Source organism: Xyrauchen texanus, chromosome 27 (genome assembly GCF_025860055.1).
Source record: "Xyrauchen texanus isolate HMW12.3.18 chromosome 27, RBS_HiC_50CHRs, whole genome shotgun sequence".
In the NCBI taxonomy this organism is placed as follows: domain Eukaryota; kingdom Metazoa; phylum Chordata; class Actinopteri; order Cypriniformes; family Catostomidae; genus Xyrauchen; species Xyrauchen texanus.
In genome coordinates, this window is record NC_068302.1 from 2,969,287 (window position 1) to 2,997,264 (window position 27,978).

At 37.8% G+C, this 27,978-nt stretch overlaps 1 protein-coding gene and 1 long non-coding RNA gene across 3 annotated transcripts; one reads left to right on the top strand and one right to left on the bottom strand.

Moving 5' to 3' along the window:
• On the top strand, positions 1-7,532 carry LOC127620841 (uncharacterized). The gene is made up of 3 exons (XR_007967817.1): positions 1-103; positions 7,068-7,208; positions 7,398-7,532. It is a non-coding gene; the product is annotated as an uncharacterized LOC127620841 (long non-coding RNA).
• LOC127620836 (gamma-aminobutyric acid receptor subunit delta-like) lies at positions 97-24,118 on the bottom strand. 2 transcript variants are annotated; one of them, XM_052094097.1, is made up of 8 exons: positions 24,006-24,118; positions 18,547-18,614; positions 16,518-16,738; positions 14,089-14,171; positions 11,007-11,144; positions 7,404-7,556; positions 7,019-7,227; positions 97-3,379 (listed from the first exon to the last, which is right to left on the bottom strand). In XM_052094097.1, exons 1-8 carry the CDS (start codon positions 24,115-24,117, stop codon positions 3,068-3,070), a joined length of 1,296 nt encoding a protein of 431 aa, XP_051950057.1. In that variant the 5' UTR covers position 24,118; the 3' UTR covers positions 97-3,067. The 2 variants fall into 2 exon arrangements, with proteins under 2 accessions (XP_051950057.1, XP_051950056.1); XM_052094096.1 differs by having other exon boundaries at positions 7,404-7,559.
• Positions 24,119-27,978: the final 3,860 nt, after the last annotated feature.

The following is a 27,978-nucleotide window of genomic DNA, read 5'->3' on the forward strand; positions in this document are numbered from 1 at the left end:
GGCGGCTCGTGGAGCCTCTCAATAGTTCCCAGAAGTAGCAGCAAACACATGCCGCGCCGTAGAGATGAAGCAGAACAAACCGTTTGCGACGCACTTTTAAAAGGTGAGACGTTTAAAGAATAATATTATCTTATTCTGTATATTATCAGTACATCTAAATAAAAATAACTTGTAAATTCAAACCTTATAGTTGAGTATTACTCATTAAATTAGGAGATAAGGGATGTTATCGGATAACTAACAGATTAGGCAAGGATTGGAGCTGGATAAAGTTAGTAACGAACACCCTATTAATTGTAACATCTGTTCTCTTGATTCAGTTTCATCCATCGTTTAAAAAAAAGTAATATCGTAATATATTATTACAATTTAAAATAACTGTTTTCTATTTTAATGTATTTTAAAATGTAATTTACTCCTGTGATGCCAAGCTGAATTTTCATCCTCATTACTTTTGAACGGCAGTTTATATACGAGTATGCTTAAGTTGTTTTAAAGCTGAATATATTGTGTATATGAATAAGTATTGTAAGAATTATACATTAGATATATAATATTTATAATACACAAATAATTATATTACTATATATAGAATTGTAAGAATTGTAAACAATAAGCTTCATTTCACTAAATTTTACATTAACGTAACTGCTGCTAATAGTTAATAGTTCATTGACCCATTGTGCGGTGCTAGCTGGAAATCACCTGTCACCAGCCTGTCTCTGTACTATCTGAAAAGTCATAAATATGAGATTAGTGAAAACAATGAACATGAGGTAACATAAAAAGGCAACAGAAACCCTAGCCTGAAATAAGTTGAGGCAAATAACGGTAAGCGAACACTAATCCTCAAATATTAGCTGATTTGATCTTTAAAAAACAACATCGCTGTAACAACATACTCATGCTACATACATATGTCGGTGTGTTACATAAATATATAAAATAAATGCATTTATTGACTACTAATTACCAGAAATCGCAGTTCTGTCACTCTACTCTAACAGTTTGAAATGCCCGCCAAAGCACTTCCTGGAACTATCTGAAGTCTACGTGAATCACGTGACGATCAAGCATTTAGAACTTCCGTTGTCGCAACTCTCTCTCTCTATATGGCTCTGGAGCTAGTTATCTGTGAAATTAAGCAGCGATCTCAACACATTTATGATCAAACTGACAACATAATGCAAGAGCACATCGCGGTCATTGCTTACGAAGAGTCTGTAGCAGTTGAAAAACGAGTTAGTAAAAGATAACCCTATTTTAATCACAATACACTAAATATAAAGGAAAAAAACACTTACTCGTGATGTGCATCCCAAGATAACTGTATTCAAAAATATAAATTATCTCCAGAGGCATCCAAAGTATTGTATTCATTAGTTATCAGCTCAGCAATTCAGTGAAAAGTCTTGAACACAACCGCAAATTCACCATTATTCCTCTTTATTCAAAATGTAATTCAAGCCAGCAGACCGTAACCAAGGAAATTTGGGTTAAGGAACGGTAGTTTTGAAGGAAAACGGATGAAAATACACCACGCCATCTTCACCAACATGAAATTGTTGCTTCGTTCAACTCTACGCAAGGTTGTGGTATTTATTAGAAAGGGGCGGAGTTTAAGCAGACTAAATGATTGGAGATGTCCTGCATACCGGACACCAGAGAGATGTCTGTCATTTCACCGGAAGATCAAGTTATTACATTTTGATTAAAGATTACGAGGTTAAAAAAAAAAATACAAATACAAATAAAACATATACATGGATGAATCGTTCACAATAAGATCAATAACTTGCATTTAGGAAATAGATAGGGTGAATTTCCATTTCATGCCGAGTTTAAGATCATTCATACCAGAACCAAGAGAAAGTCCATTCTGGTGCAGATATTATGAAAATGATAATAGGATAAAGAAATTGAGTCCCGAAAAAACTCTTGGCACGCCAGTATTAATTCAGTAACTCGGTAATAAATATTCGGATTAATGGCATTTGAACAGACACTGACATTGCCCTCTTGAGTACTGAGGTTTATTATCACCACAATAACACTTTAATGGATGTTCAGAACAGCCTGCCTGCATAGCGTCTGCACTCGTGTACTAGTGAAGAGTATTTTCTTTTGGCCTAAATGGCAACTAAGAGCATTAGTGTAGAAGAATCATTTTAAAGCAACAAAAAGTCGTTGCAAAAATGCAGAGGTACTATGTGTCAGTCTCCTTGAAATGCAAAACTCCCCAAAACAAATATAATTTCACATAATATAATATAATGCATTCAATGTATTCTAAAGTCTACATCAGTCCATATATTTGGAGAAGCATTTAATTATACAAATAAATGCAGGGTGATCTAATTCACATGTATTTGCACGTGAAGTCTACACATGCATTTTTGTATATTTGGATAGACACTGAAATGTACAATATTAATAGCATGTAAAGCATAGAATATTAATGTATAATATTATTATGGCAGTTTTTTTTTTTTAAGCAGACATCTTGTGTGTCAACTTTTTTTAAATTGACACACAAGGGATAAACAAATATAAACATAATATATATAATAACCAGAATCATTCTGAAAATTAAAATACATTTTATTATTGTGGCAGATGAGTAAAGCATTGATTAGAAAATACAAAAAGTGGCTTTAGAATTCAATATATTGTTTTATAATTGATTTCCCTTTTCATTGAACAATCCATTTTGTAACTGAATTTGTCATTCTATAATATATATAAATATATAATGAATGTGTTAAATTGACAATTCTGACAGAAAATTAAATCCACCAATTAGCTCAATATTCAATAAACCTCAAATTATTTGTTAATATTTGTAAGTCTATAAAGTTGTAAACAAGTTAAAGGGCTTACGTTACATTACAGTTTGTTTCAGTGTCTACGCAATGTTCTAGAACCAAACTTCACGTACAAAAACAAATGAATTCTCATGAGATCACATTCTAGTTTAATAATGTAGATATTCCTGTATCATCGTAATCTCATGTGGTGGCACATCAGTTTATTGATGGACATACAGTACTGTACATGCAGAGCTCATTCACATTGTGTACGCCACCCAGTAAATAACGTTAACCACGGCGAAGGTGAAGGGGAAGACAGCGCGAGCATAGATATCGATGGTGTCCGCGTCAATGGGTTTACACTTGCAGCATTTCTTCTCCTCGCTGTCTTCCTTCTGAGCTCGACGAGACTGAGGGGGACGCAACTCACTCTCCTCTGCCGCTTCTGCAGGAGTCTCGGTGGAGCGCTGGGATCGATTCTGCCTGTTTGAGATCAGGAGGCCCTGGTTCATGCCAGCCACAGACAGAGAGAACAGAACCATAGCCTGCTTTCCATTCTTCGCCATAGACTACAAGACAAGATCAAGGAAAAGTTTCAAATAGATTCAATGAATCAAGAATAAAACAAATTAATAAAAAAACACCTCAATCATAAAACTGCAATCCTGACTTTCAAGGCAAGTCAGTCAGTCCACTTGGTGGCCATCTTGGGAACGCTCCTGGGCAGCTATTTTCTATACAAGTGGCAAAAAGGTACAGCTCCTATCAACTTGAAAGACCGAAATCTCCAAAATGGTTGGTCAAGATTACGATCAAAGAACACGTGTCAAATCGCCACTAAAATCTGACAACAATGATATCATACATTGTGCTTCTTTAGCTCAAGTTATGCTGGTCCAGCTAATGTGCATGTTCGTTCTCTAATTGTCTGACAGGCAATGACTGTTTCCCAAAGGTTGATTGTTTCTTTACCTGTTCTACACCCGCCATATAATTTCTCCCAATTATTTTGGAGTGCTTTCCCTTGAATGGCGTCAGTATTGGCCTAAAAAGTTCATTTGTCATCAAGTGCCGTTCCAAAGTACTTATCTTGCTTGGCAATCTCTACAAATTGGTAAAACCGCATAGGCATTGAATGGATTGTTTAATGGATTGTTTGATGTTTCCTGAAACCGTAGTTCTAACAAACATGTGCAAACAGCACTGGAACGTTGTGTGGTTGGAACTGCAGCTCTCCACAAGTGGTTAGAAGTTTCTTGTTTGCTTGCCGTGTCCATATCATTTGAATTCACTGAGGCTTCTATATCTTTCATTCTGTTGAGTCTTTGTGATTTTAGGAGCATGAACGGTCTGGTCACTATTCTCCACTATATGATAAACAAATATTCATAAATGTCAATGAATGTACTTCAATGCTACAGTAATGTTCCATCCAAGGTTGCGAATTTATGCGAAAAATCGTAATATTTCAACAACATATTGAAAAACAAAAGCAGCGTTCCATCTTTGTTTCAGTGTTCCATGTGTTTAAGCGAACAAAATCATCACTTCTGGTTAAATTGGCGGAAAATAGAAATGAAAATGGAAGTTGAAGGCACTGTGTCTCTTTTATTAAATGTAATAAATGACTTGCTGTTTAAAGAGCACAGACGAAACGCTCTGACAAACCTCTTGTTTGTTAGCGTTCAGCGGCAGATGTCTCACATCTGGAGTAGAGGTCTAGGATTTTTTGCATTTTTTACATAATCGGCATCGGCCAATATCCACGCATATCAAGCCGATTATTAGGCAGGCGCATCTGTGGGCAGCCTAGTGTTGTTGTGGAACACGTGTTCGACGCACGCTGCCCCTAGAGTCATTTTCCAGCAGAGTGAGCAGACCTCATCCAGTGCCTAAGGAAGGAGCTAAGTTCCTTGGAGAAAACAGTAAGGGTTAAATTTGTATAACTTCTTTAGATTTAATTAAAAACTTTTGATATGTTACTGCCAACTTCAAGAAAAAACGTGACAAACGCGATAGTTGACATGACGTTCGGCTACTTTGGATATTGATAGCGTAGTTGAAGTTGCATTATCACAGCAGAAGGGTTGCTATCATGTCACAATAAGGAAGCAAGAATTTTGCAATTACAGACAGTGAATCTGAGACTTTTATTTGTTCTGTTTGTGTGTCTTATATTTGAGAGGGTTGTCACTCAATGCAGATAAATAAGTAATAAAAATATACCAGTGCAGTATAGGCTAGTGAAGGACTGGCTTTGGTAAGCTCGGACGTTATCGGTTCTGCTGTCGGTACTGGAGAAATTAAGAAAATACATTCTTTATTGCTATAAAGAGAAAGTTATTTTATCTCGCCAGCCATTTCTATGTATAATAATATGAAACCATTTGTCTGTGTTGCAATTTAGCTATTCAGAGAGAGAGAGAGAGAGAGAGAACTTGCTCATGCGGTGCCACAGCGAGCACAACACAGCCCAGCTTAATGAGTGACAGAACTAAACATTCAGACATTGCCTGGTTTAGATCTGTGATTATTAGTCTGATTTTATTTTAGATTTCGCCTTCCAAAGATTATAAAAAGAATATTTATACATAAGCCGCATTCTGTCTAGCACAACTTCCTTCCCTTCACAGCGGTGCACTGACATTACTCCCTAAAACTCAAACTTAACGTCAGAATCAGCACGATCGGTGATTGTTGTAAAATGTAGTCTAGCTACTGTTGCTAAATTGCGGGACGCGTTTAATAATAAAAAGAGCGCAAGAGATACCATTCCCAAGGCGGCGCGCGCTCCGAAACACACCGCAAAGAGACAAGCAAAGTATAGGCTACTTTGAGTTTCATGTGCGCATCTAAATTATCAAATATACACAAAAATATGTCAAAACGACTGGCTTGGAGATTCACTTAAACACAGTTTATGTCTTAAATGGACGTAGTTATGGAAATAGTTGGGGAGAAAATATGCTGCATCAGGAGCCTATTAGATCTGAACTCGGTCTTAAAGGGGAAGCTGTCTATTAAACGTGACGATTGAGCCATTACTGCGAATCAAACAACAAAAGGCAAAGAGAAAATCACTTACAGCTCTTGAATGAATAACTTCTGCATTAATAACCATTAATCTATCTATGATAAACTATGCAGTGTTATTTTACAATTGATTACTTTATTAGATTTCTTTTTAGACCACACCTGAACAGTAATGTTAGTAGACCGTCCTGAAATTAAATCACTGTGCCTATATAACGTTTATATTTGTGTAATATATATATATATATATATATATATATATATATATATATATATATATATATATCAAAAAGAACCGTTAAGAATACCGTTAAAGTACCGGATCGATAAGCAGTATCGGTAAGATAGTAATACATTAAAACCTTAACGATACCCATCCCTAGTTATGCCTGTGCTTCTCTTGGATGCTCTGAATATTGGATTACGTGTCTGGATTGTCCCTTAATTAAAGCTGCATTTGGATCTCAACCTTCGTGTCTCGGAGCAGTTCAGTAACACCTGCTTTGTTTATTTAATTTATTTGTTATACATTATTTATACAATATGTTTTTACATTATACATTTTTAATTTTAAGTGTACAAGTGCAGATTGGTCAAGTGTTCAATAAATGTATTTGTTGAGAAATGTTGTCTATCTTAAGTAATTATTTGTGTTACATTTTATCTTTCAAATAAAAGGTTCAAATAAGAGGTTAAAAACAAGCACATATCGGCCAAAATAAATCGGCAGCATTAATCAGCCATCGGCCGACCCGGATTTCAAAAGATCGGCATCGGCCTGAAAAAACCAATATCGGTCGACCTCTAATCTGGAGTGAAAGCGTGTCACTCAGTTCTGGAGTTAATAGTAGACAATCATTTTGATGACAGACTTTAACATTTCAGAATTACCAGAGCAACATTTGAGATGCTATGCCATGATATTGATTATGTATGCACATGACTTTTTAAATGCGCATCTATTTTCCTGTATAAACTGTATATCGGTAAATGCTTTTCCATCATTGTTTATGCTCATCTTATCAAATAAACAATTTATACACCTCAAGCAAGCGTTAATTGTTTATGCGTGTTTCCATCCAGCATTTTTAATGTGATGTCCTAAAATTTGCACAAAAATACACAAATGGTACACCAGCTCGTAATTAAAAGTGTCTTGGATTCTGCTGAAGTACCTCTGAACGCTTTTTTGTCTTGACTTTGGCTTTCTCCTTCTTGCTGTAGTCTGCATTATAGTGAGCAAAAGCATACTCGATCAAGGCAGCAAACACAAACACATAGCAGATCCAGAAGTACACATCCAGAGCTTTGATAGCAGAGGCACGTGGCAACGATGAACGAGCGCTGACCATCAGCGTTGTCATGGTGAGCACCGTGGTGATACCTAAAGGGCATATGGAACACATTTATTCATTTAACTTATCATTTCATAAACGACTGTTTCTTTTGTAAACTAAATGTTATAATTTCATTTTACTGCAGTTTTATTTCGATATGGAGAATATTTTAGAAATTTACATGAGTTTATCGTGTATACTGTGTGAACACTGACAGACTGACCTAAAGACACTCTTGCCGGCACAGCTGATTGGCTGATCCAGAAAGAGACCCATGACATGGCAACCAATAGGATGGAGGGCATGTAGGACTGGATGATGTAAACTCCTCGGTTACGCCTCAGCTGGAAACGTAAGCTAAGACGTGGAAATCGCCCTGCTGTTTCAAGAACGGGAATAACAAGATTTTGCTTGAAAAGATGTTAGCTGAAGTCAGTTGTTAGCATTAGCATTTTATTTTGACAATAGTTAAAATACTTATATGTGAGTTTCTGTGACTATATCAGATGCACATCATTTTCAAATTAAGGTCCATATTCTGGTAAAGCCTGAAAACAGATTTTGTCTACAGTATATGCCCCACAGCTATTGCAGGAATTTTCCTGTATATGTAATGAGCATTTTCATCCAACTAAACATTCTTGTCCTGATAATCTCTTCTGGAAATACTGAAGATGCTTTTGCAATTTATTATTCTGGATTGGAGTTATTTTGGACAGTAATTTAAAGGTGCACTCAGTAATGATTTCTTCATTGAAAAAGTTGAAGGGTCTCCTCATGGGACGGCTATGGGAGAATCATATGACCAGTCGAATACTACTCGCTTAATCTCAGTAACCGTCCTGTTATTGGACACTTTCAAGAAAATAATGGCTGACTGTTAATATATGTGAATATTTACATTGGCACCTGTAACTGAAAATTACTGCGTTTAGATGATGCTACATCCAGGCCACTAGGTGTCAGGCATGAACGACATGAACAAAACTTACTGAGTGCATCTTTAATCAACTTATTAGGTTTATTCAAATCCTGTAAATATATATATAAAAAAATTTGATTACCGTTTGCATTAAAAATATGAAGCCTACCTTTAGGAACATTATGTTTATTTTAGATTATTTTCAGCACATTTTACCTCCCAATTCTCATTATCATTATAGTTTTACAGCAAAAAGATGCTGTTCTACAATGATTTAAATAAAATCATTTAAAAATAAAATGCAGTACCAAATGAGTACAACTATGATGTATAAATACTTAAATTTAAATTAAATATACTTTTAAATGTTGCAGTAATGAGAAAACTTAACAACCATCTTTTTTCGAGTTGTGGCAGGGCTGGACTGGTAATCTGGCATACATTTTCCCGGTTGGCCGATGCATTTTTGGGCCAATCGGGTGGAATGGCCATCGGGAGAACCGAGCTGGCCAGTGGGTCGGCCGCAAAAAGTACAGAATGGGCTGCAAATATGAGCCCCCCACGTTATGCAGAACGGACCACAAAATGGCAGAACGGACCACAAAATGCAGAAAAGGACAACGACCCCCCAACAGTTGGGCCAGTTGCCATGTAAATTCCCAGGCCGATTTCTCTTCCCAGTCCAGCCCTAAATTGCGGTAATGATAATTGGGGGAAAATGTGCGGAACTGTCATTAAGATAATGTTACACATGTAAGGCTTCATTTTCTAAATGCAAAATATAATTTTTTACTTGTTTATTTTCATTCTGAAGTCAAATATAAGACCAGAATATTTTCTTGACACATTTTGTGAGAATCACCCATTAATTCTCATTCATGTCCTTAATAATAACACGCAAGAGCGCTATAAATGTAGGTCATGAGACATTAAACTTAGACATTAAACTATAAACTTAGTGTTTATAAAAATGTGTTTTATACCACCCAGATTTACCTTTGTTTAGACATGCGCAGATATAAATGAATATTCATCTCTGACATGACGCTTACATAATCTGAAAATTCTGATTAATGTTGCAATATTCTTGAGCATGAAAAAGCAATCACTGACAACGTTTGATGCACATAATTTTCCAATTAAGGCATTATTCTGGTTAAACCTATATTCTGAAAAAAAGCGAAAGTAAACAGCATGCTCCTAATAAACTAAGGCATGTGCATTATTTTCCTGCTATTCTCTTGTGAATATATGAGAGTTGCTCTTGCCATTTATGACATTGTATTTTTTATTTAATTCTGCACAGTAATTTAATGAACTCATTAGTGTACTTGACAACAGCACACAAGAACACTATGAATGGCAAAATGTAGGTCGTGTGTTGCCCATCTGTATTTATATTTCTGTTCATTTGTAACACCCAGAATTACTTTTGTATTGTCATGGGCAAATACAGTATAAATGAATGTTGTTACAGTGGATATTTTCTAAATAATGTGTTGACATGACTCAATTCTGATTAATACAGGCATATTCACTCACCTAAAGGATTATTTGGAACACCTGTTCAATTTCTCATTAATGCAATTATCTAATCAACCAATCACATGGCAGTTGCTTCAATGCATTTAGGGGTGTGGTCCTGGTCAAGACAATCTCCTGAACTCCAAACTGAATGTCAGAATGGGAAAGAAAGGTGATTTAAGCAATTTTGAGCGTGGCATGGTTGTTGGTGCCAGATGGGCCGGTCTGAGTATTTCACAATCTGCTCAGTTACTGGGATTTTCACGCACAACCATTTCTAGGGTTTACAAAGAATGGTGTGAAAAGGGAAAAACATCCAGTATGTGGCAGTCCTGTGGGCGAAAATGCCTTGTTGATGCTAGAGGTCAGAGGAGAATGGGCCGACTGATTCAAGCTGCTAGAAGAGCAACTTTGCCTGAAATAACCACTCATTACAACCGAGGTATGCAGCAAAGCATTTGTGAAGCCACAACACGCACAACCTTGAGGCGGATGGGCTACAACAGCAGAAGACCCCACCGGGTACCACTCATCTCCACTACAAATAGGAAAAAGAGGCTACAATTTGCAAGAGCTCACCAAAATTGGACAGTTGAAGACTGGAAAAATGTTGCCTGGTCTGATGAGTCTCGATTTCTGTTGAGACATTCAGATGGTAGAGTCAGAATTTGGCGTAAACAGAATGAGAACATGGATCCATCATGCCTTGTTACCACTGTGCAGGCTGGTGGTGGTGGTGTAATGGTGTGGGGGATGTTTTCTTGGCACACTTTAGGCCCCTTAGTGCCAATTGGGCATCGTTTAAATGCCACGGCCTACCTGAGCATTGTTTCTGACCATGTCCATCCCTTTATGGCCACCATGTACCCATCCTCTGATGGCTACTTCCAGCAGGATAATGCACCATGTCACAAAGCTCGAATCATTTCAAATTGGTTTCTTGAACATGACAATGAGTTCACTGTACTAAAATGGCCCCCACAGTCACCAGATCTCAACCCAATAGAGCATCTTTGGGATGTGGTGGAACAGGAGCTTCGTGCCCTGGATGTGCATCCCACAAATCTCCATCAACTGCAAGATGCTATCCTATCAATATGGGCCAACATTTCTAAAGAATGCTTTCAGCACCTTGTTGAATCAATGCCACGTAGAATTAAGGCAGTTCTGAAGGCGAAAGGGGGTCAAACACAGTATTAGTATGGTGTTCCTAATAATCCTTTAGGTGAGTGTATATGCCAGGTAATTAAAAAAATTAAATAATGTATATTGTCAATTGGGTTATCATGTTTACATGACACATACATACGACCATTTCCTGATGTAAATTGAAATATTCTTGTGAATGTGAACACAGTCAGTGTAGATGCAAAACCTCACCGGATTTAAAGTTCATCAACTCTGTGACGAAGTGGTAATCTGTGATGGTGAACTGAGACAGCTCCAGTTTGTCCAGGCCGTGGATGTGTATCTGACTGTCTGACCAGTGATATACGATGTCCTCTGAAGAGTAGCCGTCTGCAAAGTCAACATTCAGAGAATCAGCTCAGTATGCCCTCAGCTGCAACTGTCATTTCAGTCTGTTTGATAAAATTTGCTGCTCTTCCCAGGTCACATCATGTGATATTTTGAATATGGATGTCTGCTACCATTTTTTGGAGAGTGAGTACAAGTACAGATACTTAATTTTCGGCAGTTTTTTTTTGTAAAAAAAATTATGAAATCCATATTAAATTTCAATGTTTTCATCAAAATGGTGGCTAAATAAATAAATTATTTAAAACTTAAATAGAACATTTAATTTCCAGCATAATATTGTATTATTTTTTTATCAAATGAAAGTGCTTTTATACAGAACCTCACAGCACAATCCAAAAGACAACATAGAGTTATTTTGTCAAATAAAGTGCTGCACAAATGATCATCACAGATGTAAGATATTGCTTAAACATAAGATAATTATTATTGATTTATTATTATTAGTTGTAGTAGTAGTAGTAGTATTACAGTAAATATTACATAACTATATACAGTAGTGATACAGTTGAAGTCAGAAGTGTACATACTCTTAGGTTGAAGTCAATAAAAGACAAGGTAGAAAAGTATCTATATCCACAGTAAAATGAGTCCATAAAAGCCAGACTACAGTTTGCAAGTGCACATGGGGACAAAGATCTCACTCTTTGGAGAAATGTCCTCTGGTCTAATAAACAAAAATTGAACTGTTTGGCCGTAATGACCATCGTTATATTTGGAGGAAAAAGGGTGAGTCTTGCAAGCCGACGAACACCATCGCAACTGTGAAGTATGGGGATGGCAGCATCATGTTGTGGGGGTGCTTTGCTGGAGTTGGGACTGATGCACTTCACAAAATAGATGACATCATGAGGAAGGAAATGTATGTGTATACATTGAAGCAACATCTCAATACATCAACCAGGAAGTTAAAGCTTGGCTGCAAATGGGTCTTCCAAATGGACAATGACCCCAAACATACCTCCAAAGTTGTGGAAAAATGGATTAAGGACAACAAAGTCAAGGTTTTTTGAGAGGCCATCACAAAGCCCTGACCTCAATCATATAGAAAATTTGTGTGTAGAGATAAAAAAAAGTGTGTGCGAGCAAGGAGGCCTACAAACCTGATTCAGTTACATCAGTTCTGTCTGGAGGAATGGGCCAAAATTCCAGCAACTTATACAAACTTAAATACCCAAATTGTTTGACCCAAGTTAAACAATTTAAAGGCAATGCTACCAAATACTAACAAAGTGTATATAAACTTCTGACCCACTGGGAATGTGATGAAAGAAATTATTCTCTTAACTATTATTCTGACATTTCACATTCTTAAAATAAAGTAGTGACCATAATTAACATAAGACAGGGAATGTTTTCTACGATTAAATGTCAGGAACTGTGAAAAAAAAATAGTTTTATTTGGCTAAGGTGTATGTAAATATATATTTCTATTGTTAAGTTTTTCCATTTACTGTAAATGGAGCTTTTATTTTGTAGTGAAGCATTTTCTGTTTCGGAGTGTTTTTGATGGTAGATTCTCACCTCCGGAAAAGCAGGTCCCTATGTGACCCAGTGTGATTATTAAACTGCACAAGGCTGCTATTTAATTACATAAATATGTAGTCTGTATGTGCTGCATGCTACAAAGTGAATTAGTGCTCTGCTCACTGTCATCTGCTGCAAACAGAGAGCGTGATTGTTCATGATGGTGTTTTAGAGCTCTTTGGGATTAAAACAAGATATATTTACTTTGAAGTGCGCAGCACATGCAAACTTTATCTCATTCAATCGCAACCTTTGTGGTTGAATAATCTCAATAGAACATAATGTGATTTGAATTTGTGCGCTGAATATTTATGCAGTGACATTCTTATGTCAGATGGTATTGTTTTTTGGTGTCAACATTTTTACAAGCACGAGTACAAGTAAACTTGTTGTACTAATTTGCATTGTCGGACCCAATTCTTTGGCTTTAAATGAGTCTGTTCAATTTGAGTGTCTTTTTGAGTGACATTTGGCTTTATGAGACAAAAGTAAAAAAATATATCTATTTTTTTTATAAATGAGGCAGAAGTAACTAAATCTGTCTTATTTATACTTTTTTGTTGGTTCTTTCTTTGTAATTTATAATAATATACCACTTTCGTTTCCATTCACAGCCATTTGTTTTATCTAGGCATATTTGTAACTTGCATGGATACTTGATGATCGTTAATTACAGTATATAGATTATTTTTCATATTTGTTATGTTTTTATCATATTTATTTTTAACTAACATGGTAAATTCACAAATGTTTTTATTGACTTAGGGTTAGGGTTGACTTCATTCCAATGCACTTCATATTTAATTTCACATTCTATTCTATTCTATTGTTTTCTCAGGTAATCTAAAAAATGTGCTTCATGTGGTAACATATAAATAAACAAAATTATTACTTTCTGTAATATGACTAAATCAGCTTGACAAATGAGTTATTCTTATTGGTTAGATCAAGTAGAAATAGATCATTGAGGCAACAATTGCATATTCCCACTTTTTCCACTGTATTCTAGTCTGTTTTATTCTATACTTTAAAGTTATGTTGTTTCTAAATCAATTATTGCATGTCATGCTTTGTACATACTGGGTTAAAGAAAAAGATCCCTTTAAATCCACACATAGCATTTTTAATTTGCAGATGATCTTTGAATAGTGAACATGACTACTGTATGTGAATGCAATGTTGTCCTTGTTCAATCATTGCTTAGAGTATTTACAGCTATTGTCATTGGCTATGGCTGCTGGGATGCATTGCATTCTGAAAGAACATATGTTTTGATCTGAATCAATCCTCTCATTCCCCAAGCCTTCTATTAAATTATTTAATTGCAATGAAAATTATGAAGCACATCAAAGTGAGAGTAAACAGCAATGCCATATAAAGGTTTCCATTTTTAACTCACAACTCTCCAGGTCCAGCATGCATTCCTGTTCATCCATTGGATACTTAGTAAGGTCCATGTCACAGGCCACCGTAGATGTAATTCTGAAAGTGACACAAAAACACAGAGCAGTAAAATACTTTATTCTGATCTCTGGCATATAAAGTAAGCAATAGAGATTTAAAAAATGATGATATCTGTTTGAACATTTTCAACAATCAGAAAGTTGCTTGAGAGAGAACCCATTTTTGTTATTATTGTCAAATCTCTTTTAGGAGAAACCCTTTTAAAAAGGTCCATTGTTAACTGCAGTGCAATTTCATGTAAAGTGGCCCAAAGTGTATTTGAATAGAAGTTTGTTAGGTTTCAAATGATAAAACAATATATATGTTATAAATGAAGACATTAACATTTGACCGCAGATGACACTTGAACTGATATTTTGTGGCTATGAAATTCATTTTTTAATGTGACTGTAAAAACCAGTGCGTCAGAGTTCAAACACTTGTTGATTGTGTTTTGTTGTCTTTGTGGCTGATCTCTCACACTCTTGTTTAGTGTCTCGTCTAGTCTTTGAGAGAGTGCATGGGTCGTCCTTTTGATGCTGTCATGCATTCTCTTGTCACATTTGGTCATTCTTGCAGCATGCACTCATGTCAATTGTTTTGTGTTTGTCTCTCGCGTCCTCTGGAGTGGTTTGTGTGGTGCTCGCCTCACGCTGCACGTCTGGGTAGCGATCCATTGTCATGTTGTGCTGGGGTTCAGCTGCTTCGGTCTTGGTTGCCTGTTTTTATGTGTCTGAACCCCCACACAAATGTCACGGCTTGTCTGTCGTTTGGCCTGAGCGCATGTTGCCATTGTCTCTGGTGATATGCGCTCTTGTCATTCGTGTTTGTGTCTGTGAGAGCATGTGCCATTGTTTTGTTTCCTAATTGCCACGTGTATCTCAGTCTTGCATCATACCCCACCTTTTGTGTCCCTCTTTCTTTTGTTTCGCAGATGCCACAGTGATCTCAGCCCCATTGCCCTAGTTACTTCATTACCTTGTTAGCCGATCATCTGCGACCCCTGTTCTCCTAGTTTTCCCTCCTGATTTCTCTTCCATATATTCTCCCTGTGTGCTTTGTTATTAAAAGTTACGTTTACTGTGGTTCCCGCCTTCTCCTTGCCCACCTTACCCATTTACACTGCATTTATGTGCTTTATGGTGCTTCAAAATGTTGGTACCCATTCACTAAAATATGTGTTGTTTGTAAAATCCTTCATCCATAATGTGCATGAAATGGATATTATGAAAAACAGAAACCACTGGAGTCATATGGATTACTTCTATGCTGCATTTGATGAGGAGGAGGGCCTTGAATCGGACTAATCAGACAGGAGTGACGAAAGACGAGCCGGAGGAAACAGTTGGGGAGTGAGAGAGCCACATGCAGCTGCCGGGCGTGTGTCAATGTGGTTGTGTTTACGTTGATGTAAGTTCAGTTATCTTATTAAAAGTTACGTTTAATGTTCAGCCGGTTCCCGCCTCCACCTTGCCAACCTTACCCCATTATATTGGTGCCGAAACACGGGAAGGAGGAGGAGTCAGTCCTCACCCTGGCCATCCGCCAAGGGAGCAGCCACGGCCGTCTGCCTGGGTATGGAAGCATCGCTGCCGGCCTCTGAGATTCAGAGGAACCACTGCCGTCCACTGAGAGAGGAGAGGAGCGGTACCTTCCGCCAGGGGCCAGAGGACTTGCTGCCGTCCGCTGGGGGAGGAGCAAGCTGTCGTCTGCCAGAGGTCGGAGGAGTGGCTGAGGACCAGGCGACGGCGTGTCCAGGGACTGGCGAGACAGTTTTCTCTTTCTCTCCTCTCTCTCTGTTGCTCTGCCTTGCTCTTTCTCTCTCCTCTTTCCATCTCCTCGTCTCTCCCAGGGCTCTAGAATGGCGGGGAAGACCTGCCGGCAGGCATCAGCCGGAAGGAAGGGGAGTACATCATGCGGGGGATTCCCCGGCCCGAGTCGGACAATGGAGGAGTGTGAAGAGGAGGAGGGTGGAGCTGGGCTGTAAAGATACACGCCTGGCCCTAAATCGGGCTAATCAGCCGGGAGGGGGATAAAGACGAGCCGGAGGTGCCAGTTCGGGAGAGAGCCACGTGTGGCAACCGGGCGTGTGTCTATGTGTTTGTGTTTACGTTGATTTAAGTTAATTTATGTTATTAAAATGTACGTTTACTGTTCAGCGGTTCCCGCATTCTCCTTGCCAACCTAACCCCATTACACTGCATTTATGTGCTTTATGGAGCTTCAAAATGTTGGTCGAAATATTCTTCTAAAATCTTTTTTTGTGTTCAGCAGAAGAAAGAAAGTCATGATGAGAGATGGTATGATTATGAGAGAATTTTCATTTTTGGGTGAACTGTCCCTTTAATCGGTCAACATACCAGAATTTCTGAAACACACACGTACCGGCTGCTGTACAAAATTACTCCATCAGGCTGCAGCCGTATGAGTTTGTTCTCCACTGTAACATCATGAAACCAGGCGAATTTGGCATTTACGATGAATGTGTCTGGTAACCAGAGTTTATCTACAAAGCGGCTGTCCAGACCCAGAGTCTTGTTTGTGTGGTTGTAGGAAAGACGATCGTCTCTCCAGCTCTGACGCAGAAATATTGTCATGGTGTACTCCTGTCGACACAAACAGTTCAGACTCCGAATATTCTATAAAAGCTTAACATTTTTAAATAAACTTAAAATAACATTAAATTACTCTGCACTATGAATACATTTAAAGAATGTGCCAGATACAGTGGGTACGGAAAGTAGTCAGACCCCCTTAAATTTTTCACTCTTTATTATATTGCAGCCATTTGCTAAAATCATTTAAGTTCATTTTTTTTCCTCATTATTGTAAACACAGCACCCCATATTGACGGAAAAACACAGAATTGTTGACATTTTTGCACATTTATTAAAAAAGAAAAACTGAAATATCACATGGTCCTAAGTATTCAGACCCTTTGCTGTGACACTCATATATTTAACTCAGGTGCTGTCCATTTCTTCTGATCATCCTTGAGATGGTTCTACACCTTCAATTGAGTCCAGCTGTGTTTGATTATACTGATTGGACTTGATTAAGAAAGCCACACACCTGTCTATATAAGACCTTACAGCTCACAGTGCATGTCAGAGCAAATGAGAATCATGAGGTCAAAGGAACTGCCTGAAGCGCTCAGAGACAGAATTGTGGCAAGGCAAAGATCTGGCCAAGGTTACAAAAAACTTTCTGCTGCCCTTAAGGTTCATAAGAGCACAGTGGCCTCCATAATCCTTAAATTGAAGACATTTGGGATGACCAGAACCCTTCCTAGAGCTGGCCGTCCGGCCAAACTGAGCTATCGGGGGAGAAGAGCCTTGGTGAGAGAGGTAAAGAAGAACCCAAAGATCACTGTGGCTGAGCTCCAGAGATGCAGTCGGGAGATGGGAGAAAGTTGTAGTAAGTCAACCATCACTGCAGCCATCCACCAGTCGGGGCTTTATGGCAGAGTGGCCCGACGGAAAGCCTCTACACAGTGCAAGACACATGAAAGCCCGCATGGAGTTTGCTAAAAAACACCTGAAGGACTCAAGATGGTGATAAATAAGATTCTCTGGTCTGATGAGACCAAGATAGAACTTTTTGGCCTTAATTCTAAGCGGTATGTGTGGAGAAAACCAGGCACTGCTCATCACCTGTCCAATACAGTCTCAACAGTGAAGCATGGTGGTGGCAGCATCATGCTGTGGGGGTGTTTTTCAGCTGCAGGGACAGGACGACTGGTTGCAATCGAGGGAAAGATGAATGCGGCCAAGTACAGGGATATCCTGGACGAAAACCTTCTCCAGAGTGCTCTGGACCTCAGACTGGGCCGAAGGTTCACATTCCAACAAGACAATGACCCTAAGCACACCGCTAAAATAACGAAGGAGTGACTTCACAACAACTCTGTGACTGTTCTTGAATGGCCCAGCCAGAGCCCTGACTTAAACCCAATTGAGCATCTCTGGGGAGACCTGAAAATGGCTGTCCACCAACGTTTACCATCCAACCTGACAGAACTGGAGAGGATCTGCAAGGAGGAATGGCAGAGGATACCCAAATCCAGATGTGAAAAACTTGTTGCATCTTTCCCAAAAAGACTCAAGGCTGTATTAGATCAAAAGGGTGCTTCTACTAAATACTGAACAAAGGGTCTGAATACTTAGGACCATGTGATATTTCAGTTTTTCTTTTTTAATAAATGTGCAAAAATGTCAACAATTCTGTGTTTTTCCGTCAATATGGGGTGCTGTGTGTACAATAATGAGGGAAAAAAATGAACTTAAATTATTTTAGCAAATGGCCGCAATATAACAAAGAGTGAAAATTTTAAGGGGGTCAGAATACTTTCCGTACCCACTGTATATCAGTGATGGAACTCAAATCCAAACTCATAACAATATTCATACATTACCATGTTGGCCTCTGAGATATGATCAATGCTAGCTACTTCAATAGCCATGGCAACATTTACAGGCGGTCCTGTGAAGAGATGTGTGAGAAAAGGAAATAAATAACCCTCCTCAATCTACCATGGGACCTTATCTTTTGTACATTATTATTATGTGCAGTATTAAAGGTGCACTAAGTAATTTTTTTCCTCATTAAAAAAAGTTTAATTCTTAAAGATATGAATTGTAATTTTGCAATATATGTAGGAAATCATGTGTACTGACATTAAATGAAGACTCCCTTCATATCAGTAACCTGATAAAAGCTGTTTTATTCTACATGGAGAGATCACGTAACCAGCCGAATACTACTTGATTAATCTCAGTAACCGTCCTGTTATTGGACACTTTCACTCATTGATTAAATTAATCATGGCTGACTGTGAATAATGCATTTCTACAAATGCATCCACACCACTAGATGTCAGTGTAAGTCCAAGATGACACAAAGACAAAAGTTACTGAGAGCACCTTTAAAGGATTAGGTCACCCAAAAATGATCATTCTCATCTTCATGCCATCTCAAGCTTGTCATAATCCATTCATGAGTGGTTTAATCCATGTGTTCTGAAATAATACGACTGGTTTTGGGTGAGAAACTGACCAAATAAAATGTAATTCATGCCCAATTGTGCTATTTTGGGTGTTTTTGGGATACTTTTAAAATGTACTGTTGTTGCCAAAAGGTTGATGATAAAATGCTCTCATTGATGTATAATGATACCGGGATTGAGTATCTATAATTATACTTTTTAAATCTCTTATAATATCTTACAAATAACCAAAAAGCAACATTTAACAATAATGAAAGGATGTACAGTAACTTTTCTGTTTGGATGGAAAATAACGATGCAGATAAAATTAAATTAATCAGTTTTTTTTTCTTAACTAAATTATTTAATTGCTGATTTAAAAGACTGTTCGTATAAAAATTCAAAATATAAAAGATTGTATTAAATAATTGGCATCACATTACGTTGCATACCCCTCAACAAATGTGTAGTTGCACCCCTGTTGCTAGGTACTCAACCCTGGTATCATACATCAATAAGACATTACATTTAGCATTCTCATTTTCTCATCAAACTTTTGTTGAGTGTGGTACATTTTAGAAGTCCCCCCCCCCCTCTCATGAAGACTACGAGACTGCAGATTTCAAGATTTATAGTGAATAAGGACTTTAATTTTGTCTGTCCAAACGTATCACTTCAGAAGACATGGAGTAAACCACTCGAGTCAAGTATATTACTTTTATGCTGCCTTTATGTCCTTTTGGGGCTTGAAAGTTTTGTCCTCATAATTTGTATGGACAAAAACACATAATACATATATGAAAAATATCTTTGTTTGTGTTCCACAGAAGAAAGTCATCAAGATTGAGAGCATGAAGTTGAGTAAATGATGATATATTTACCTGTTTTTGGTGAACTATTCCTTTAAGGTTTAATACAATGATTTGAAATGGTAAAGCCTTCTGAAGCAGGTTTGTGACAATAGATGACTTACAACACCTCAAAATTATACAACACTACACATGCTCTATTTAAACCATTAGAATTAAAAAAAAAATGGGAACAGAATAAAGAGTGCACTCTCAATGGACCTCAGTCAAAGTAGATGTCTTATTTAATTTTAAGCGAGGCTGTATCAGAAGACTACAAAGGACAGTTCGGTCTGCTGAGAGGATTATTGGTTGCCCCCTGCCCCCCCTTCAAGAACTATACACTTCCAGAGAGAGGAAAAAGGTTCTGAACACCAGAACCATCAGACACAGGAACAGTTTTTTCCCTCAGGCCATCCATCTAATGAACAATTAAATTGCCCCATTGAGCAATAATTATGTGCAATACACAGTTTAATTTTAATTTTAATTTATATTATCCAACATATCCACTTCTGCCATTACTTACATTGCTCTGTACATAATATACAGGTTTTTGTTCTTTATATACAGATTGTATTAGATTTGCACTACGTGTGTGTATGTGGGTATGTATGAAGGTGAGTGTATGTACGTATATGTATAATTATTTATTTTGTGTTCTTTTTTGTTTTTAATTACCTATGTCTTGCTGCTGTTTTTGGTATTGTTTGTATTGTTGTTTACTGGAAGCTCCTGTCACCAAGACAAATTCCTTGTATGTGTAAGCATACTTGGCAATAAAGCTGATTCTGATTCTGATAGATGTGAAGTCTATTCACAGAGTTGGATGACGTATTTCCACCTTAATTTAGCTGGGTTAACCAAGCAAAGCTTTATTTTTTCTCTATTAATGTACACTATTTTATATGTTTTATCACTGTGCTTTGTGCAATATTCCCTTGTTATTTAAAATTAAGCTGCTCGGGGAGCGACAGTAAATTTGGCATCTTTCTCTCTAGGATACTTCATTTCACTCTAATCTAACTCTACAAATCTTTATCTAAACCATGGCAAAAGAAACTCAAATGGTCATTTTTGATCAAAATGCCAAAGATAGTTCGCCCCAAAATGATGATCTGTTAAACATTAACTGCTCCTAAACCCATATGACTTTCACTTTTCTGAGAAAAAAAGGTGACATTTTCACCTTGTCTTCATTCACTTTCATTATAATGAAAAAGTGTCCAGTAAATTATTCAAAAATGCACCTTTTTTGCTCCACTGAAGAAAGAAAGTCATAGAGGCTTGTATTTAGGGTAAATTTATGAATAGAGAATTTTCATTTTGGGATACTGTTCCTATAAAGAATGTACTGTAGGAATCAGGGACAGATTATGACTTGCAAAGGCCCTGGGGCCAATTATCTCCAAGGGCCCCCATACACCCAAAAGTTGTTGGGGGGTTGGGGTTTGTTGTTCATGTCCAAAAGGGTTTTCAAGCAGGGGGGATCACCAAACTAGATTGCACAGCCTTAAAGCCCAGGGCACCCCAGGCAGTTAAGGGCCCCCTGGTAGTCAAGGGCCCCTGGGCACTGGCCCCATTGTCCCGGTCGGTAATAAAATGACATTGGAGTCTGGCTCAGTCCACTTCTTGTCTAGCAGTTCAGTGATGCAAAAGCAAGTCTTTGGTTAAACTGATCTAAACTGTAAAATTGAGGTTGTATGACAAGATTACACATGACAAGGGTTACTGTTTTAGTGTAACTTTAACACATACTGTATTATGTAATTCATTCTCCACAGATTCCTGATCATTCTGTTTGTGTGGTTTATCTTGCCTCTCACATATCATGTGCTTATTTCTTTGAAAACTTGGACCCACTTTATAATAGGTGGCCTTAACTACTATGCTTATATTATACTTAATTACATTTGTAGTTACACTGTTAACATTACCCTAAACTGTAGGAGAGGTGGTGGCGTAGTGGTCTAAAGCACAGAACTGTTAATCAGAAGGTCGCTGGTTCGATCCCCACAGCCACCACCATTGTGTTCTTGAGCAAGGCACTTAACTCCAGGTTACTCCGGGGGGATTGTCCCTGTAATAAGTGCACTGTAAGTCGCTTTGGATAAAAGCGTCTGCCAAATGCATAAATGTAAATGTAAATCTAAACTCTAACCCTAACCCTAAACCTACCTGTTACTCAACCTCAGTAGCAGCAAATGTGGGAATTTTGCAGAACAACATGTAGTTAAACAGTAAATACATATACTTGTATGTATTTAATGTTAGCACACAGTAGTTAAGGCCACCCAATATAAAGTGTGACTGAAAACTATAATATATTTGGACTAATTTGAATGCTCTAAAATTAGTCTGTAGAAACTGGGGCACAGGTTTGGCAGGAACAGTAAGGGTGAGATCTGAGCTGAAGAGAAAAGAGAGGGTTCTAGGAGCAACCATCTTTCTCTACCAGTTTGAAAAAACAACGCTGGTAACACGTTACAATAAGGTTTCATTCCTAGAAATTAGGTATCATGAACTAACAATGAACAATATTTTTTTACAGCAATTATTAATCTTTGTTAATGTTAGTAAATAAAAATACAATTGTTGATTGTTAGTTTATAGTGCATTAACTAATGTGAACATATATATTTGATTTAAAAAATGTATTCCTTAATGTTGAAATAAAAATTAACTAAAATTAAAAAAGTACTTATTGTAAATTCATGTTAACTAATGTTGTTAACTAATGTATAAAACCTTTTTGTACAGTGTTACCAAAGGGTTTTTAATATGGGACAATATTTGGCCCCTGGAATTGATTTGCTGGGGCATTTTTGTCAAATCTTTTGCAAAATTATATTTCATGATTCGAGGTGAAATGTCCACAGTGTGGCTCTAAAAGAGAGTTACATTTGTTTGTTAATTTGTTGGTTTGTTAATATTTCTTTGTGTCAGGATCCTGGAAGTACAGGTCTCTGCAGAACAGTAAGGGGTGTTTCCCAATCTGTAGGCATTTTCAAACCGGGATGGACATTTCTAAACTATCCATTGAAAGTAGGGAATCTCAATGTAACTAATGTTACTGCAGAACAAAAATGGACTTTTCCCAATCATTGGGCATTTTCAAAACTAGTGAGATTCCCTACTTTCATTGGACAGTTAAGAAACACCCCTCCTGATTTGGAAATGCCCACTAATTATTAGATTGAGATTTCCTTCTTTCAGTAGATAGTTTAGAAACTGCCATCCTGGTTTGAAAACGCCAACAGATTGGAAAACACTCATTATTGTTCCACAGAGACCTATATTTAATGTAGAAGGCAAATCATGTAAAGTGGTTGAAAAAAATGCCCACTGCTTGGACCACTGCAGAGACATAAATCTTGGATCCTGACCCCCAAGTCTTGTCTCTATTGTTCTATGTGAACACATGGTTTCTGTTTTTGTTCTCTTGCCATTTGCACTCCTGTCAGTTCTGTCTTGAGGATCTCCCTGTGTGCTCTGTCTTGTGCCAGTTTGTTGTGGATGTTTTCCCTGCCATTAATCTCTAGTTCCCATTACTTTCCAGCCCACTACCATTGTGAGCCTGGCAGAATGACGGCCCTAAGAGGCAGGGCGACGATGATGAGAGGGAGGGCCACACTACTGTATACCAGGAAACATAATTTTGATTGAACAAGCTTATAAATGTAATTGGTTATGTAATGGAAACGTTAAAATAAAGGGCTACATGAAAAGTGTTTACATGTCAAAAGATAGCATTGGGAACAGGGCGAAAAGTAATTATAAACAGATAATCTGCTGTTTTGCTCATGATTTCTGTAAAAGTAAATAAAAGTAATTGTTGTTGTAGTGTCTTTAGTGTTAATTTCTCCGAAAACTGCTGCGATACATACATGAGTCACATAAAAATAATTTTGAAACACTGTATGTTCACGTGATCCTATCGGACCAGGTTGTTAATTTCTGGCCGTGTTCTCTACCATCTTTTCAATTTTGTTGAAAAGTGAATGGTAAGCTGGAGTCGTGAGCTGTAGATGTGAAACTCACCTCCGATCCCTGGGCGAAAGTTTCGAGCATAGCCTTTCATTAAATCATCCAGATTAGGCAACCAGGAGATTTCAATGTCTGTGCCCACATATTCTCCAATATCAGTCGGCATGGCCCTGTGGAAATAAAACATTCTCATTTTAAGTTCTTCACAAAATCTTATCATGTGAACCTTTGCAAGACTGATAAGGAACTGTAGTTGAATCCTTTGATAATCATAACCATATTCTACACATTTTCTTTTGCACTTTTTCCCCCCTGAAGTCCATTGTTGATCAAGAATTCTTGCACTAAAAACATGGTAATGTAGCTTTACATGACCATTTTCCTGCTATTTTTGCTGCTGTACCTTTGGCGCTCACATGCACATCTTGATCTGAAGATAGTCATAGAATAAGAAAGTTATTACATAATGCTTCTTTTTTCCTTTCCTTGCTTCCCTTTTCTTGTTTCCTAGTGCCACCCTCATAGGAAATGAAGAAAGCATGAAAAGAAAGGAAACGAGGAGGGAGGATGTATGTATTTTTTTTTCTTTTTCTCCCCTTTTTCTCTCCATTTTGGAATTCCCAATGCACACTAGGTCCTCGTGGTGGTGTGGTGACTCACCTCAATCTGGGTGGTGGAGGATGAATCTCAGTTCCCTCCGCATCTGAGATGTCAATCAGCGCATCTTTTCACGTGGCTTTTTGTGCATGTTACTGCGGAGACAGCACGTGTGGAGGCTTCACGCTATTCTCCACAGCATCCATGCACAACTCACCACGCGCCACACCAAGAGTGAGAACCACATTATAGCGACCACGAGGAGGTTAACCCAAAGTGACTCTACTGACCCTAGCAACCGGGCCAATTGGTTGCTTAGGAAGGCTGACTGGAGTCACTCAGCACACCCTGAATTCGAACTTGCGACTCCGGGTGTTGTAGTCAGCATCTTTACTTCCTGAGCTACCCAGGCCCCCAGCAAGATATATTTGTAAAATAGAATGTTCTTGCTCACTCAAGTGTCACTTCAGAGCACGTTTTTGTGCAGCTGCAGTACCTCTGCATGTTTACGTTATGTTATTGAAACTTTATTTATGAATATATTCACTACAAATCCAAATAATTCAAGAAGTATGTCTCAGTTATGGTTTATTTAAACTGTAAATGTGAACTTGATTAAAACTAATGTACCAGATGTAAAAGGGTAGGAGAATTTAGGTATACATCAGATGCTTAGACCAAAAAGTCTTCCGCATAGGATGCTCCTGTGCTTTCTCGCTCAAGCATTCTCGGTAAGCTTTCTCGATCCTCTCCTCCTCACAGTGCAAAAAGAGAATTGATACATCCTTAATGATGCCACACTTTGATGCGTTAGTCTGAAGGTCTGTGCTGAGTTTGGTGCATGTAGCTTAAAAGCTCTAGGAGGAGTTAGTCTTGGTAATTTTAGTCTCAGAAGAATAATAATAACTAGAAAAAGTTCGTCGAGACAAACTTCAAGTTGGCTTGTGAAAGTTTGGACCAGAAAGTTTGAAGAAGTTTAAAGTAGTTTGAAGTTTAAATTAGTTTAAAGTAGTTTATAGTTTAAAGTAGTTTGAAGTTTAAAGTAGTTTATAGTTTAAATGAGTTTAAAGTTTAAATTAGTTTGTAGTTTAAATTAGTTTAAAGTTTAACTTAGTTGCTAGATAGATAGATAGATAGATAGATAGACACTCAGATAGATAGATAGATATTTACCCTCAGATAGATAGATAGATATAGATAGATATTTACCCTCAGATAGGTAGATAGATAGAGAGATAGATAGATATTTACCCTCAGATAGATAGATAGATATAGATAGATAGATATTTACCCTCAGATAGATAGATAGATAGAGAGAGAGAGATAGTGATTTACACTCAGATAGATAGATAGATATTGACCCTCAGATAGATAGATAGATAGACAGACAGATAGATGCTAGCATGTTTTTAGCATGATGCTAGCACGTTTTTAGCATGTTTTAGCACATCGCTAGGCAATGCTAGCATGTGTTAGCATGATGCTAGCCAAATTTTAGCATGTTTTAGCACTTCGCTAGGCGATGCTAGCACGTTTTTAGCATGTTTTAGCACTTCGCTAGGTGATGCTAGCATGTGTTAGCATATGCTAGCACGTTTTTAGCATGTTTTAGCACTTCGCTAGGCGATGCTAGCATGTGTTAGCATGATGCTAGCACGTTTTTAACATTTTTTAGCACTTCGCTAGGTGATGCTAGCATGTGTTAGCATGATGCTAGCACGTTTTTAGCATTTTTTAGCACTTCGCTAGGCGATGCAGGCATGTGTTAGCATGATGCTAGCACGTTTTTAGCGTTTTTTTAGCACTTCGCTAGGCGATGCTAGCACGTTTTTAGCATGTTTTAGCACTTCGCTATGCGATGCTAGCATGTGTTAGCATGATGCTAGCACGTTTTTAGCATGTTTTAGCACTTCGCTAGGCGATTTTAGCATGATGCTAACACGTTTTTAACATGTTTTAGCGTGTGGCTATGAAGATTTTAGGTAATTACTTTTTGGCTGCTTGATAAAATAAATCCTCTGAGGGAGAGAGAGAGGGAGAGATGCAGGGCTGACAGGCCCTTTTTGTCTGTGTGTGTGAAAATGTCAGTTTGGATTTAAATTTCTGAACATTCCGCAATGTTAAGTCAATGGGATTTTTCCAGTTTTTGATCATCCGCTGTGGGAAAACCGTAAGTCCGATCAGTTAGAAAAGATATAGCACACTATTCGGGATTAGTCTGAAGGTCTGTGCCGAGCTTGGTGCATGTAGCTTAAAAGCTATAGGAGGAGTTAGTCTTGGTAATTTTAGTGTCAGAATAATAATAATAATAATAATAATAATAATTTTAAATAGAATTTCAGTAAGTTGGCTCTCACAAGCCAACTTAATAATAATAATAATAATAAGTTTAAATAGAATTTCAGTAAGTTGGCTCTCACAAGCCAACTTAATAATAACTAGAATGTACATTTCCTGAAGAAAATGTGAGTGGTGCTTGCCGTGGCAAAACTCGTCAAATAGCATTTTATAACTGCTGAGATATGTTTTTTTTTACTCGGTTGCTAGGGTACCCCCATCTGGTTGCTAGGCAGTTACCATAGTGATATTTATCAAGTCTCCTTGCTATCCTGAGTAAAATCAGTCAACCAGGAAGTCTCTACGATGTTCTGATCCAGAGATATGTGATTTGTTATTTGGTTGCTAGGGTAACCCCTCCTTGTTGCTAGGCAGTTACCATAGTGATTATAATCAAGTGTCTTCGCCATCCTGATTGAAATAAACCAACCCAGAAGTCTGTACAATTTTCTGGTGCAGAAATATGTGATTTGTTACTCGGTTGCTAGGGTAACCCCATCTGGTTGCTAGGCAGTTAACATAGTGATAGTAATCAAGTCTCCTTGCCATCCTGAGTGAAATAAGTCAACCTTGAAGTCTCTACTGTTTTCTGGTGCAAAGATATGTGATTTGTTACTCAGTTGCTAGGGTAACCCCATCTGGTTGCTAGGCAGTTACCATAGTGATACTAATGAAGTCTCCTTGCCATCCTGATTGAAATAAGTCAACCCGGAAGTCTGTACGTATTTCTGATGCAGAGATATGTGATTTGTTCCTCTGTTGCTAGGGTAACCCCATGTGGTTGCTAGGCAGTTACCGTAGTGATACTTATCAAGTGTCCTTGCCATCCTGATTGGAATAAATCAACCCAGAAGTCTCTCTGATTTTCTGGTGCAGAGATATAGTTATAGCTAAACGGTTGCTAGGGTACTCTGTTTAGTTGCTAGGGAGTGGCTTGGCAGCTGCCAATCGTGAAACTTCAAAGGCTGCTTGTCAGTATGAATGATATAAACCAACTCCCATGCCTCTGTGACATTCAGAATGGAAGATATGCCTCTATGGATTTTGGTTGCTAAGGTGCTCGACAATGGTTGGTAGGGAGGGCTAGGAAGTG